This window comes from Embiotoca jacksoni, unplaced genomic scaffold (assembly GCF_022577435.1).
Source record: "Embiotoca jacksoni isolate LCO1_2020_lvr unplaced genomic scaffold, fEmbJac1.0.p SCAF_81, whole genome shotgun sequence".
In the NCBI taxonomy this organism is placed as follows: domain Eukaryota; kingdom Metazoa; phylum Chordata; class Actinopteri; family Embiotocidae; genus Embiotoca; species Embiotoca jacksoni.
Genome location: NW_027185438.1, coordinates 185,811 through 199,787, shown reverse-complemented (window position 1 = coordinate 199,787; position 13,977 = coordinate 185,811). Strand labels below are relative to the sequence as shown.

Below are 13,977 nucleotides of genomic sequence, written 5' to 3'. Positions count from 1 at the left end.
CACGTTGACTGCTCGTATTTACCAAAGCAACAGATGAAAAGAAACAGAGTTAAAATGTTAAAATCTGTAAAAGCATTCATGAATATGGCTCATCATCTTAGATAAGAATTCTGGTAAATATTATACACAGAAAAGTGTGGAACCAAGAACGTAAAACACTTAAAACTACAAACATCAAATCACTGAACTGATACATCTTAGAAACATGTTGTTTTGATTTTTACTGACATTTAACAATACATGAACACGTGCGACAACAGCCAGCGTGTTTGTCGGGCTCTCCTGCAATACCGAGTGACACCAGCAGGTGTCTCTCCTGATTTATATAGTTTCACCGGTCACCGAGAGGGGGCGCTGAAGGACACGTGGTGGACTCTGGAAAGAAGAGAGGCTGAAAGTGAAAGCAGGAAGCAGACAGACGGACGGAGACAGACAGAGACACAGGCAGACAGACGGACAGACAACGAGACAGACAGAAGTCGGCGGTGTGTCTGCACCTGGAGCAGCTGTCCCGGATGGAGGTATGGAGGATTTAAAACGGCTCTACTCGTCTTTTATGTTCTTTCTGTGGGTAAAACACGGCGACGTGTGAAGGGGGAAACAGTTTTATATTCGATGGAGAAGTTTAGCCACCAGGAAGTTGTCACTGTTGTTGTTGTTGTTGTGGCTACACGTCAGAAAATGCTGCGTTTGAATGTCTTTATTTGAATTCGCCACAAACGCAAACTACGAGCACGTTTGAATCTCGACGGGAGACGTTACGGTGACGCGAAGTTGGACAGGAAACTCTGAAATAAGACTTCCGGTTTGGGCGTTAAGCCTTCAAAGTAAGAGCGCGTCAATTCCAATGATTGTAACAGATTCGTGTTTAATTGGCGGCTCCCTCTTTTCATGTTCGTCATGTGTTGAAGTTAAAGACCACAGTTTGTTCTGTAAACTTCTGTCAGTTCACCGAGAAGTACTCAGAAAATAAAACTTAGTATTATCATGTATTTTTAATAAAAATACTGGAGAACTTCCTGGCGTTGGTCCAGGTGAAGGTAAACACATACAGGTGAAGAGGGCAGTCCTCCATCAGGATGTCCTGTGAGGACACGTCCATGTCTGTCCAGGAAGACAACAGCTGACTCCAGCGCTGCTCTTCACTCTGCTGGATCCTCCAGGTTTCTGTTAACAATGACCTGATGCTTCAAAGTGTTCAAGCTATTCACACAACATGACAACTGATGACCTGGACAACTTTAAAGTGGTTTAAAACAGCAGATCTGAAGAAAGGAAGAGAAACTCTCTCAAACTACAAACTGTCCGAGCCGTCACACCTCCAACAGGAAGAAGAGGAACTGTAAGAAGGACAGTTTAGGAAATAAAGTCTCGTACAGACAAAAAGAAAGATGTCAGACAGAGATGTATTAGTGATGTCATTAATGGAGTCATCACTGATGTATTAGTGATGTCATTAATGGAGTCATCACTGATGTATTAGTGATATTTCTCAAAAACAGAAAATAAATAATCTTTCTGAATTAATCATCTGTGATGTCTTTGATCTGTGTAACCAAGATCTGATGAAGACGTCAGTTCAGAGTGAATCTGTGGTGGTCCTTTCACTTCACTTCACTTCACTTCACTTCACTTCACTTCACTTCAGCTGCATGTAGAGTTCTGGATGAAATGATGACTCCATCTTTCCTCGTACAGCTGATCAGTGACATCACTCTCCTCCTCCACGAGGGTTGCTATGACGACCCTGAGGCGTTGAAGAAGATTCTTCACTCTTACTGTTCTGACAAAAAGGGTTCCTGCTACAGAGTGAGGGGAACGTTGGAGCAGCTGGAGAACCTGGTCAGAACTCTGCCATCAGCCCAGTGTCGGTCCGGTCCTGACATTCAGACCCGTCAGCAGGAACCACAGGCGCCGTCTCCTGTCCCGTCTGTGGATGTGTCCGGGCCTGTAATGTCCTACATCGAGCAGAAACAAGCTCAGAAACTAGAGAAGATTGTAGGGAAGAGTTTTATAATAGAATCGGACCTGAGATCAGGTCCCAGTTCTGCCAGCAGCACCGTGAAGGTGACCTTCAGAATGCGACACGCTGCTCACCGCCGTCACGCCGACGCCATCAGACACAGATTCATCACCTTCTACCAGAGAACCGCCTCCGACCTGCAGCTCATATCCCTCCGTCTCCGTCCACAGGACCGTCTGGACCTGCAACAGATCTTTCCTCAGGTCCTCTTCACACCCGGAAACACGGACGACGTCTCAGTGATCGGACCTTTCACACACATCGCTAAACTCAAAGAGGTTGTGTCTCAGAAAGTGACGACTTCCAGAACCAGAGACCCAGCAGACAATCGGATCAGGACCTCAGCTACTTCCCTCCTCAGAGGTCCTGCAGAGGACACATGTCCCATCTGTATGGAGACGATCACGAGGACACAGAAGACGACGCTGAGCTGCAAACACTCCTTCTGCAGAGACTGTCTCAAACAAGCTTTTGCCTACAAGCCTGTCTGTCCCACCTGTGGACGTCTGTACGGTGTCTTGACAGGGACGCAGCCTGCTGGGGGGACGATGACCGTCTCCACCAAGTCTTCGTCTCTGCCGGGATACGAGAAATATGGAACCATCATCATCCACTATTACATTCCAGGTGGAGTCCAGCAGGTAAGAGACGACACTGGTGGCAGAGTCTCACCTGTCTCCACCTGTCTTTATCTGTCTCCATCTTTCTCTACCTGTCCCCATCTCTATTCATCTGTCTTCACCTGTCTCAGTCTGTCTCCGTCTGTCTCCACCTGTCCCCATCTCTATTCATCTGACTACATCTGTCTTCTTCTGTCTCCAACAGTCTCCATCTTACTCCACCTGTCCCCATCTCTATTCATCTGTCTGCACCTGTCTCCATCTTTCTCTACCTGTCCCCATCTCTAGTCATCTGTCTCCACTTGTTTCAGTTTGTCTCCGTATGTCTTCGTCTGTCTCCCCCCGTCTCTGTCTGTCTCCACCCGTCTCCGTCTGTCTCCACCTGTCTACATCTGTCTCCACCTGTCTACATCTGTCTCCACCTGTATTCATCTGTCTCCATTTTTCTCTACCTGTCTTCGTCTGTCTCCATCTTTCTCTACCTGTCCCCATCTCTATTCATCTGTCTACATCTGTCTTCTTCTGTCTTCATTCTCTCTCGTGTGTCTCCTGTCTGTAAATGGTAAATGGTCTGTACTTGTATAGTTTTATCACCTTTTGGTCTCAAAGCTCTTTAACATGGTTTTTCCATTCACACACTAATGAGACAGATCACCATGCAAGGTGCTGCCATCAGGAGAACATTCACACACCGATGGTTCACCATCAGGAGAACATTCACACACCGATGGTTCACCATCAGGAGAACATTCACACACCGATGGTTCACCATCAGGAGAACATTCACACACCGATGGTTCACCATCAGGAGAACATTCACACACCGATGGTTCACCATCAGGAGAACATTCACACACCGATGGTACACCATCAGGAGAACATTCACACACCGATGGTACACCATCAGGAGAACATTCACACACCGATGGTTCACCATCAGGAGAACATTCACACACCGATGGTTCACCATCAGGAGAACATTCACACACCGATGGTACACCATCAGGAGAACATTCACACACCGATGGTTCACCATCAGGAGAACATTCACACACCGATGGTTCACCATCAGGAGAACATTCACACACCGATGGTACACCATCAGGAGAACATTCACACACCGATGGTACACCATCAGGAGAACATTCACACACCGATGGTTCACCATCAGGAGAACATTCACACACCGATGGTTCACCATCAGGAGCAACTTAGGGTTCAGTGTCTTTCCCAAGGACGCTTAGGCATGTGGACAGGAGGAGCTGGTGATCGAAGCACCAACCTTCCGATTAGTGTTCAACCCACTCTACCGTCTGAGCCACAGCCTCCCTGTCTCTTGTGTGTCTCCTGTGTGTCTCCTGGCTGTCTCTTGTGTGTCTCCTTTCTGCCTCCTGTGTGCCTCCTGTGTGTCTCCTTTCTGTCTCCTTTCTGCCTCCTTTGTGTCTCCTGTCATTCTCGTCTTTTTCCCGTCTGTCCCTTGTGGGTCTCCCGTCTGTCTCCTCTCTGTCTCTTGTCTGCCTCCTTTGTGTCTCCTATCTGTCTCTTGTCTGTTTCCTGTCTGTCTTTTGTGTGTCACCTGTCTGCCTCCTGTCTGTCTCTTGTCTGCCCCTTTTGTGTCCCCTGTCTGCTTCCTGTCTGTCTCTTTTCTGTCTCTTGTGTGTCTCCTGTCTGTCTCCTGTCTGCCTCTTTTGTGTCTCCTGTCTGCTTCCCGTCTGTCTCTTTTGTGTCTCCTGTCTGCCTCTTTTGTGTCTCCTGTCTGTCTCCTGTCTGCCTCCTGTGTGTCTCCTGTCTGTGTCCTAACGAGTGCCTATTTCAGTTACTGTTTCCTTTCTATCATCTGGAACCAGTCTGGCCATTCTCCTCTGACCTCTGACCTCTGGCATCAACGAGGCATCTTCGCCCAGAGAACTGTGGCTCACTGGATATTTTCTGTTAGTCTGACCGTTCTCTGTAAATACTCAGACCAACAACCTGCCACATTCAAAGGCACTGAAATCACCTTTGTTCGCGGTTCTGTTGCTCGGTACAGGTGCAGGTGTACCTAATAAAGTCGTCTGGGAGTGTATTTATACATATAGATACGTAAATATATATTTGCGTGTATTTCTGTTTTATTTGTGTGTTTCTGTTGTGTGTGTTTCTGTTTTATATGTTTTTCTCATGTGTTTGTTTTATTTGTGTGTTTCTGTTATTTGTTTGTTTTATTCGTGTTTTTCCGTTATATGTTTGCTATATACGTGCGTTTGTTTTATTTGTGTGTTTCTGTTATATATGTGTTTATGTTTTATATGTGTGTTTCTGTTTTATGTTTTTCTCATGTGTTTGTTTTATTTGTGTGTTTCTGTTATATGTTTGTTTTATTCGTGTTTTTCCGTTATATGTTTGTTATATATGTGCGTTTGTTTTATTTGTGTTTCTGTTATATATGTGTTTATGTTTTATATGTGTGTTTCTGTTATATACGTGTGTTTCTGTTATATGTTTGTTTTATGTGTTTCTGTTATATATGTGCATTTGTTTTATTTGTGTTTGTTATATGTGTTATATATGTGTATTTGTTTTATTTGTGTTTGTTATATATATGTGTTTCTGTTATATGTGTTTGTTTTATTTGTGTTTGTTATGTGTTTCTGTTATATGTGTTTGTTTTATTTGTGTTTGTTATGTGTTTCTGTTATATGTGTTTGTTTTATTTGTGTTTGTTATGTGTTTCTGTTACATGTGTTTGTTTTATTTGTGTTTGTTATGTGTTTCTGTTACATGTGTTTGTTTTATTTGTGTTTGTTTTATTTGTGTTTCTGTTACATACGTGTTTCTGTTACATGTGTTTGTTTTATTTGTGTTTGTTTTATTTGTGTTTCTGTTACATGTGTTTGTTTTATTTGTGTTTGTTATGTGTTTCTGTTATATGTGTGTTTGTTTTATTTGTATTTGTTATATGTGTTTGTTTTATTTGTGTTTCTGTTATACATGTGCGTTTGTTTTATTTGTTTGTTATATATGTGTTTTTCTGTTATATGTGTGCATTTGTTTTATTTGTTTGTTATATGTGTTTGTTATATATGTGCATTTGTTTTATTTGTGTTTCTGTTATATGTGTTTGTTTTATTTGTTATATATGTGTTTTTCTGTTATATGTGTGCGTTTGTTTTATTTGTTTGTTATATATGTGTTTTTCTGTTATATATGTGTGTTTCTGTGTACATAGAGAAGTTACAACCTGCTCTCCGTCTGCAGGAGGAACATCCGAACCCCGGGCAGCCGTATGAAGGTGTGTCTCGTACCGCCTACCTGCCCAACTCCTCTGAAGGCAGGAGGACGGAGGATCTGCTGAGACGAGCCTTCAACCAGAGACTCATCTTCACCATCGGTCGATCCACCACCAGCGGCCGGAACAATACGGTCACATGGAACGATATTCACCACAAAACATCCACACACGGAGGATCGAGTCGGTGAGCTTCACTCTGTTTTCAGCACTTATTTATATAAAGTGAACCTTTCAGTTTTAATACCAAAGACATGAAATATTATAACAGGTTTCATTTTGTCACAAAATATTCATCCACCTTGTTTTATAAGTAATTGTACCTAAATGAAATCATGATTATTATTATTAGTATTATTCCTGTTTTGATTTTCATGAATGTGTCTCTGACTGCAGCTACGGATACCCTGACCCAGAATATCTGAACCGGGTCAAAGAGGAACTGAAAGTCAAGGGAATCCATTGAATCACTAAGGTTGTTCCACACTGATGAACACATGATGACATCACACAGAGGATTACAAACCAGGATAATCAATAATTGTCGATCAATTTTAATGACACCGACGTCTGTCAATCAACTGCAGCTGTTCTGTTTAATATTTTCCGACTTTTATTGTTCTCATTGTTTGACTGAACTCCTGTTTGAAACTAGAACATCTGGAAAAGTCTGATTTTATTGTTGTGCTGAAGGTTCTGTAATTCACTGGTGGTGAGATGAAGAGTTTTTACACTGCTTTCATGTGTCAGATGATGTTTTTCTTTTCCTGTGTCACTGCAGACACTGTACGACTGTTTGACCCTCACTGTCTCTGAAGGTCCAGTAGATCTTAGAAATGAATGAAATCATTTTATATCCAGAGTTAAACAGCATAAAACCCTCATTATGAAAACCACCTTTATTCTGGTTCTTCTTTGTCTGACTGTTGAACTGAGTGCATAATTATTATAATAATTATAACTAATAATTATTTAGGAGGCTTTTAGATTGTTCACTCTGTAAATCACAGCCGATGTAAAGATAATCTGACATCAGTTAGAGATATTAAAAGATAAATATGTGACATCAGAAGTGTTCCCTCCTTCAGCTCTGAGGCCCATATCCTCTGAACTGTCTGCAGGGTGAACAGCACCACCAGGTTATTCTACCATCTGTGATTATATCCACACAAACCTTTCACATTTCCTGCTGCAACATTTTTTTTTCCTTTTCATGAATAGTCTTCCTCCTTATTGACACCTGTGGTGGTCAATTTTGGGAGACAGGTCACAGATGAGGATGCAGTCGAAGATTAATTCAGAAGACTTTTTTATTGGACATGCAGCATGGTGAGAAGTTCACAGCTTGCTGGGCTGCAAAGTTCTCTTAACTTCTTGAGAAAAACGTAAAGCCTTCATACATTCCCGTTACATAGTCATGTGGTGGAACGTCCTTTTCCCAATCAGTCACGCTCCTATCATAGGTACAACTGTTGTGCCCGAGGTGTCACCTGACTAAGCATACGTCTACACATGGATGTCAGCTGACTCGCCGTATGTCCATACATTTAACAAACACCCATTGTTGTGATCACAATACATCACACAAAACAACTATCATTCACTCCTAGAACAGACAATAGTCCGTAGGCAAGTACAGAGCACATGCAGGCAGGTTGCCTTTAGTTCCGTTATGATATGGTGGTGGAACGGACGCACAGCAGGAAGATGTTTTCTTTCGAACTAGGAAGTCTTTTATTCTCACCAAAACACTGACGCGCAGTAGGCAGAGAATACACAATATACAAGTCCGTACGGGGTCGGAGCCCAATGTTCAGCGGGGAGACGAGTCTCCGCTCCTCACTTCTCTCTTCCTGAGCCAGAAACAGGCTTCGTCGCAGATCGCGGCTGGCAGGCAGGCAGGTATGCAGCGTGGGCGTGGCTTCGCTGGGGAAATCCCGAGGCTTCTCCACAGCGAGCGGCAGGCTGGATGACTGTGTGACGTCCGAGACTCTACACAGGATGGCCAAACCTTCGACAGCTGATCTCCGAGGAACGAACTGGAACGTTCCTTCGTACAGGTGATACCCGTGGCTCGACACTGAACGGCAGGAAACAGACTGGGAGTCAGAACCGGGATCTCAGGCAAGGAGACGGACAGACTTACGGGACGTGATGTCGGGTAGGTTAACGGACGGACTGACGTCGGTGGTGAGACTGGTCAGAGAATATATACCAGTTGGTGGTGATCACCGGAATGCCGCACAGCTGTGCTGACGGAGAGAGAGGCGTGGCAGTGGGCGGAGCTCGGAGGAGGATACGAGGAACACAAAACAAAACGCAAGCACGTGGCATACAATAACAAACAGACAGGGAAATGACAGCACATGAGGAGAGGTGATCGGGACACAAATAGAGGGAAACACACCAGGATCAAACAGGAATCCTCACAAGTTCTGCTTTAAGTAACACACCATTCGTGTCGTGATCAAACAGAGTTCCTCTATGAACAGCAATATACTGTATACATTGTCAGTTTCGCAATCACGCACATAGTTTCATGACAGAGTGGAAATATGTAAGCTGCTATAATATTATGTTATGCTATGTTAGATGTGTTAACAAGATATATGTTACTAATATGTAATGTTATAAATCATAACATGTATGTGAACAGGAGTTATGAAAGATCTCCACACACCTTTATGTGAATGTGAGGATGTTCGGTCTGTTTGTTTTTGCTCTGCTTCGTATCTTTAGTGCTGAGAGGAACTGATCAAACACAAGGACACAGAAAGACATATATACGTCTGTAAATATAGATACAGACATATATCCATCTGTAAATATCTAGACAGACATATCTGCGTCTGTAAATATCTATAGACACATATGCATACATCTATATAAATCTATAGACACAGACATATACATCTGTAAATATCTATAGAGACAGACATATATATATATATATATATATACAAGTCACTTAAATGTTTCAGATCATCAAACAAATTTAAATATTAGTCAAAGATAACACAAGTAAACACAAAATGCAGTTTTTAAATGAAGGTTTTTATTATTAAGGGAGAAAAACAATCCAAACCCACATGGCCCTGTGTGAAAAAGTGTTTCCCCCTCCTGTTAAAACATAACTTAACTGTAGTTTATCACACCTGAGTTCAACTTCTCGAGCCACACCCAGACCTGATTACTGACACACCTGTTCTCAATCAAGAAATCACTTCAATAGGACCTGCCTGACAAAGTGAAGGAGACCAGAAGATCATCAAAAGATAGACATCATGCCAAGATCCAAAGACATTCAGGAACAAATGAGAAAGAAAGTAATTGAGATCTATCAGTCTGGAAAAGGTTCTAAAGCCATTTCTAAAGCTTTGGGACTCCAGAGAACCACAGTGAGAACCATTATCCACAAATGGAGAAAACATGGAACAGTGGTGAACCTTCCCAGGAGCGGCCGGCCGACCAAAATTACCCCAAGAGAGCAGAGACGACTCATCTGAGAGGTCACAAAAGACCCCACGACAACATCCAAAGAACTGCAGGCCTCACTTGCCTCAGTTAAGGTCGGTGTTCATGACTCCACCAGAAGAAAGAGACTCGGCAGAAATGGCTGCATGGCAGAGCTCCAAGACCAAAACCACCGCTGAGCAAAAACAACATTAAGGCTCGTCTCATTTTTGCCAGAAAACATCTTGATGATCATCAAGACTTTTGGGAAAATACTCTGTGGACTGACGAGACCAAAGTTGAACTTTTTGGAAGGTGTGTGTCCCGTTACATCTGGAGTAAAAGTAACACCGCATTTCAGAACAAGAACCTCATACCAACAGTAAAATATGGTGGTGGTAGTGTGATGGTCTGGGGCTGTTTTACTGCTTCAGGACCTGGAAGACTTGCTGTGATAAATGGAACCATGAATTCTACCGTCTACCAAAACATCCTGAAGGAGAACGTCCGGCCGTCTGTTCGTGACCTCAAGCTGAAGCCAACTTGGGTTCTGCAGCAGGACGATGATCCAAAACACACCAGCAAGTCCACCTCTGAATGGATGAAGAGAAACAAAATGAAGACTTTGGAGTGGCCTCGTCAAAGTCCTGACCTGAATCCTAGAGAGTAAGATGGCGCCGTGCTAGTGGCAGCCTGTAACAACAGCTCCCCCGAGTGTGTTTTGTTTTAAGTATTTTTCTTTCTTTCTTCTCTCCTCAGAGTTGTTGTTTTTTTTTCTTTCACGTGTGTTAAGTGACGGTCAGACAATGGACCGTAACTTTTCCTCTTCGTAACGGAGAGCTACGCACAGCGGACTGGGGCCATTGTTTACTCTCGTGATCAGCTGATCGAACTGAGTAGTCCTCTACTGATGCTGCCCGGAGCGAGGCCTGAGGCTAAAGACGCCCTGCAGGACTGCTTTGAGTCCACGGACTGGGATGTGCTGTGTGGACCACATGGGGAGGACATCAACAGCAGGACGGACTGTATCACAGAATACATTAAATTCTGTGAACACACCACCGTACCATCCTGGACTGGACACTGCTTCCCCAACAACAAGCTGTGGATCACCAGTGACCTGAAAGTTCTACTTAATAAGAAGAAAGCAGCCTTCAGGTCTGGGGACAGGGAGGAGCTCAGGAGAGTGCAGCGCCACCTGAAGGAGAAGATGAGGGAGTGCAGGGACTCCTACAGGAGGAAGCTGGAGGCCAAACTCCAGCAGAACAACGTGAGGGAGGTGTGGACCGGGATGAAGGAGATTACTGGGTTCAAGGGGAGAGAGAGACAACCAGGGGGAACCTGGAGAGGAACAACCAGGGGGAACCTGGAGAGGAACAACCAGGGGGAACCTGGAGAGGAACAACCAGAGGGAACCTGGAGAGGAACAACCAGAGGGAACCTGGAGAGGAGCAACCAGAGGGAACCTGGAGAGGAGCAACCAGAGGGAACCTGGAGAGGAGCAACCAGGGGGAACCTGGAGAGGAACAACCAGGGGAAACCTGGAGAGGAACAATGAGCTAAACTGTTTCTTCAACAGGTTTAGTTCACCACCCTCATCTGTCTCCTCCACACCTTACACCTCCCAAACACCTCTGCCGCGTTCCCCCCTCCCCCCTCTGTCCCCCCTGGTGAGCTGCATGGACACAGAGCCCTCAACTTCAAAGCGCTCTTCCACCATCGATACCATGACCCCCCCCCTCTCTCTCTGTGACGACTGGCCAGGTTAGGAGACAGCTGGAGAGAATCCACCAGCGCAAGGCTGCAGGGCCTGACAGCATCGGCCCCGGGGTCCTGAAGACCTGCGCCATCCAGGTGGCTGAGGTCCTACAACACCTCTTCAACCTGAGCCTGAAGCAGGAGGACGTCCCGGTGCTGTGGAAAACGCCCTGCCTGGTTCCTGTCCCTAAGAAGACGACTCCATCTGGCCTCAACGACTACCGACCGGTTGCCCTCACATCTCATGTGATGAAGGTGCTGGAGAGGCTGGTCTTGGCCCACCTCAGGCCGCTGGTGAAATCTTCTCTGGACCCTCTGCAATTTGCGTACCAGCCTCATGTGGGAGTGGACGATGACATCATCTACCTGCTGCAACGAGCTCAGTCTCACCTGGATGGAACCGGTGAATCTGTGAGAATCACTTTCTTTGATTTCTCCAGTGCATTCAACACCATCCAACCACTGCTGCTGAGTGAGAAGCTGCAGGTGGTGGGGGTGGACACGTCCACCGTCTCCTGGATCACTGACTACCTGACAGGCAGACCACAGTTTGTCCGTCTGGACAGTGTGCTGTCTGATACGGTGGTCAGTGGTACTGGAGCTCCACAGGGAACTGTTCTGTCTCCTTCCTGTTCACTTTATACACCACTGACTTCCAGAACAACTCAGAGTCAAGACATCTGCAGAAGTTCTCTGATGACTCTGCAGTGGACGGTGTATAAGGGATGGACGGGAGGAGGAGTCAGTGGTCGGTGTATAAGGGATGGACGGGAGGAGGAGTACAGGGCAGTAGTGGAGGACTTTGTGGAGTGGGCGAGAAGAAATCACCTCCTCCTGAACGTGGCCAAGACCAGAGAGATGGTGGTCGACTTCAGGAGGAAGACGACGGCTCCACAACCGCTGAGAGTTCTGGGAGAGGAGGTGGACATGGTTGAGGAGTACAAGTACCTGGTGTCTCCATGACAACAGACTGAACTGGAAGACCAACATCAACGCTGTCTACAAGAAGGTGATGAGTCGACTCTTTTTCTTGAGGAAACTTCGATCCTTCAATGTGTGCAGCGAGATGTTGGAGATGTTCTACCATCTGTTGTGGCCAGTGCATTGTACTTCGCTGTGGTCTGCTGGGGGAGCAGCATTGGAGCCGGAGACACCAACAGACTTAACAAACTGGTTAAGAAGGCCGGCTCCATCATCGGCTACAAACTGGACAGCCTGGAAAAGGTGGTGGAGAGGAGGACGCTGAACAAACTATTATCCATATTGGATAATCCTGACCACCCTCTCAACCTGCTGCAGGGACAGAGGAGGACGTTCTCCAAAAGACTCCTCCAGCTCCGCTGTCACAAGGACAGATACAGGAGATCATTCCTGATACAGGAGATCATTCCAGACACAGGAGATCATTCCAGATACAGGAGATCATTCCTGATACAGGAGATCATTCCAGATACAGGAGATCATTCCAGATACAGGAGATCATTCCTGATACAGGAGGTCATTCCTGATACAGGAGATCATTCCTGATACAGGAGATCATTCCTGCCCACTGCAATAAGACTGTACAATAACTCATCTCTGGCAAAATCCATCACATAACAATAACACCGTTGTCTGTTTTTCTTGTTTGTTTAAATATTTTTTAAAAAACAAAAAAACTTTGCACTATTAATTAGTTAGTTTTAATTTAATTATTCTATCTTATTTTATTCTATTTTATTGTATATACTGTGCATTTTTATATTTAATATTTTTTACTGTTACTTTATTTCTTCCCTGTATCTATAAATGCTGCTGTAGCAAAAAAATTTCCCCTTGGGGATTAATAAAGTAACTACCTACCTGCCGACCGACCTACCTACCTTCCTGTTGAGATGCTGTGACATGACCTTAAAAAGGAGGTTGGTGCTGGAAAACCCTCCAATGTGTCTGAATTACAACTCTGTAAAGATGAGTGGGCCAACATTCCTCCACAGCTGGAAAAGACTCATTGTAAGTTATCGCAAATGCTTGATTGCAGTTGTTGCTGCTGAGGGTGGTCCAACCAGTTATTAGGTTTAGGGGGAAACACTTTTTCACACAGGGCCATGTGGGTTTGGATTGTTTTTCTCCCTTAATAATAAAAACCTTCATTTAAAAACTGCATTTTGTGTTTACTTGTGTTATCTTTGACTAATATTTAAATTTGTTTGATGATCTGAAACATTTAAGTGACAAACATGCAAAAAAAAAAGGTGAAATCAGGGAGGGGGCAAACAATATATATATATATATATATATATATTGTTTGCCCCCCTCCCTGATATATATATATATATAAAACGATAAAAAAAATTAATTTGACCCACTAGTTTTGATGCTGATTAGTTTGATATATAAATATAAATAAATTAGTTTTAACTTTTCGTTTTAAGACAGGTTAGTTTTATATGTATAAATTAATTAATTTGAACTACATTAATTTTGATGCACCTTAGTTTTATACATAAATAAATTAGTGTGAACTACGTTAGTTTTGATACAGATTAGGTTCATATATAACAATAAATGCATTATTTTGATTACATTAGTCTCGATACAGATTAGTTTCATATATCAATATATATTGATATATATCAATAAATTACTACGTTAAAACTACGTTAGTTTTAATACTGATTAGTTTTGTACATCAATAAATTAGTTTGAACTAGGTTAGTTTTCATACAATTAGTTTTATATATAAATAAATGAATTTGAACTACGTTAGTTTTGATACAGATTAGTTTTATATATAAATAAATGAATTTGAACTACGTTAGTTTTGATACAGATTAGTTTTATATATAAATAAATGAGTTTGAACTACGTTAGTT

At 43.6% G+C, this 13,977-nt stretch overlaps 1 protein-coding gene across 2 annotated transcripts; it reads left to right on the top strand.

The window, feature by feature from the left end:
• Positions 1-379: 379 nt before the first annotated feature.
• Positions 380-6,807, top strand: LOC138192129 (E3 ubiquitin-protein ligase DTX3L). 2 transcript variants are annotated; one of them, XM_069139350.1, is made up of 4 exons: positions 380-521; positions 1,699-2,664; positions 5,881-6,098; positions 6,308-6,807. In XM_069139350.1, the coding sequence occupies exons 1-4, from the start codon at positions 516-518 to the stop codon at positions 6,375-6,377; spliced, it is 1,260 nt and encodes a 419-aa protein (XP_068995451.1). In that variant the 5' UTR covers positions 380-515; the 3' UTR covers positions 6,378-6,807. The 2 variants fall into 2 exon arrangements, with proteins under 2 accessions (XP_068995451.1, XP_068995450.1); XM_069139349.1 differs by lacking the exon at positions 380-521 and having other exon boundaries at positions 528-2,664.
• Positions 6,808-13,977: the final 7,170 nt, after the last annotated feature.

What these genes read in the sequence shown, in the direction of transcription:
- LOC138192129 (XM_069139349.1), top strand. Translation starts at nt 1,672, where the DNA reads ATGATGACTCCATCTTTCCTCGTACAGCTGATCAGTGACATCACTCTC. An exon ending in TTCCAGGTGGAGTCCAGCAG is followed by an intron (nt 2,665 to 5,880) that starts GTAAGAGACGAC and finishes CTCCGTCTGCAG; the next exon opens with GAGGAACATCCGAACCCCGG. An exon ending in ACACACGGAGGATCGAGTCG is followed by an intron (nt 6,099 to 6,307) that starts GTGAGCTTCACT and finishes CTCTGACTGCAG; the next exon opens with CTACGGATACCCTGACCCAG.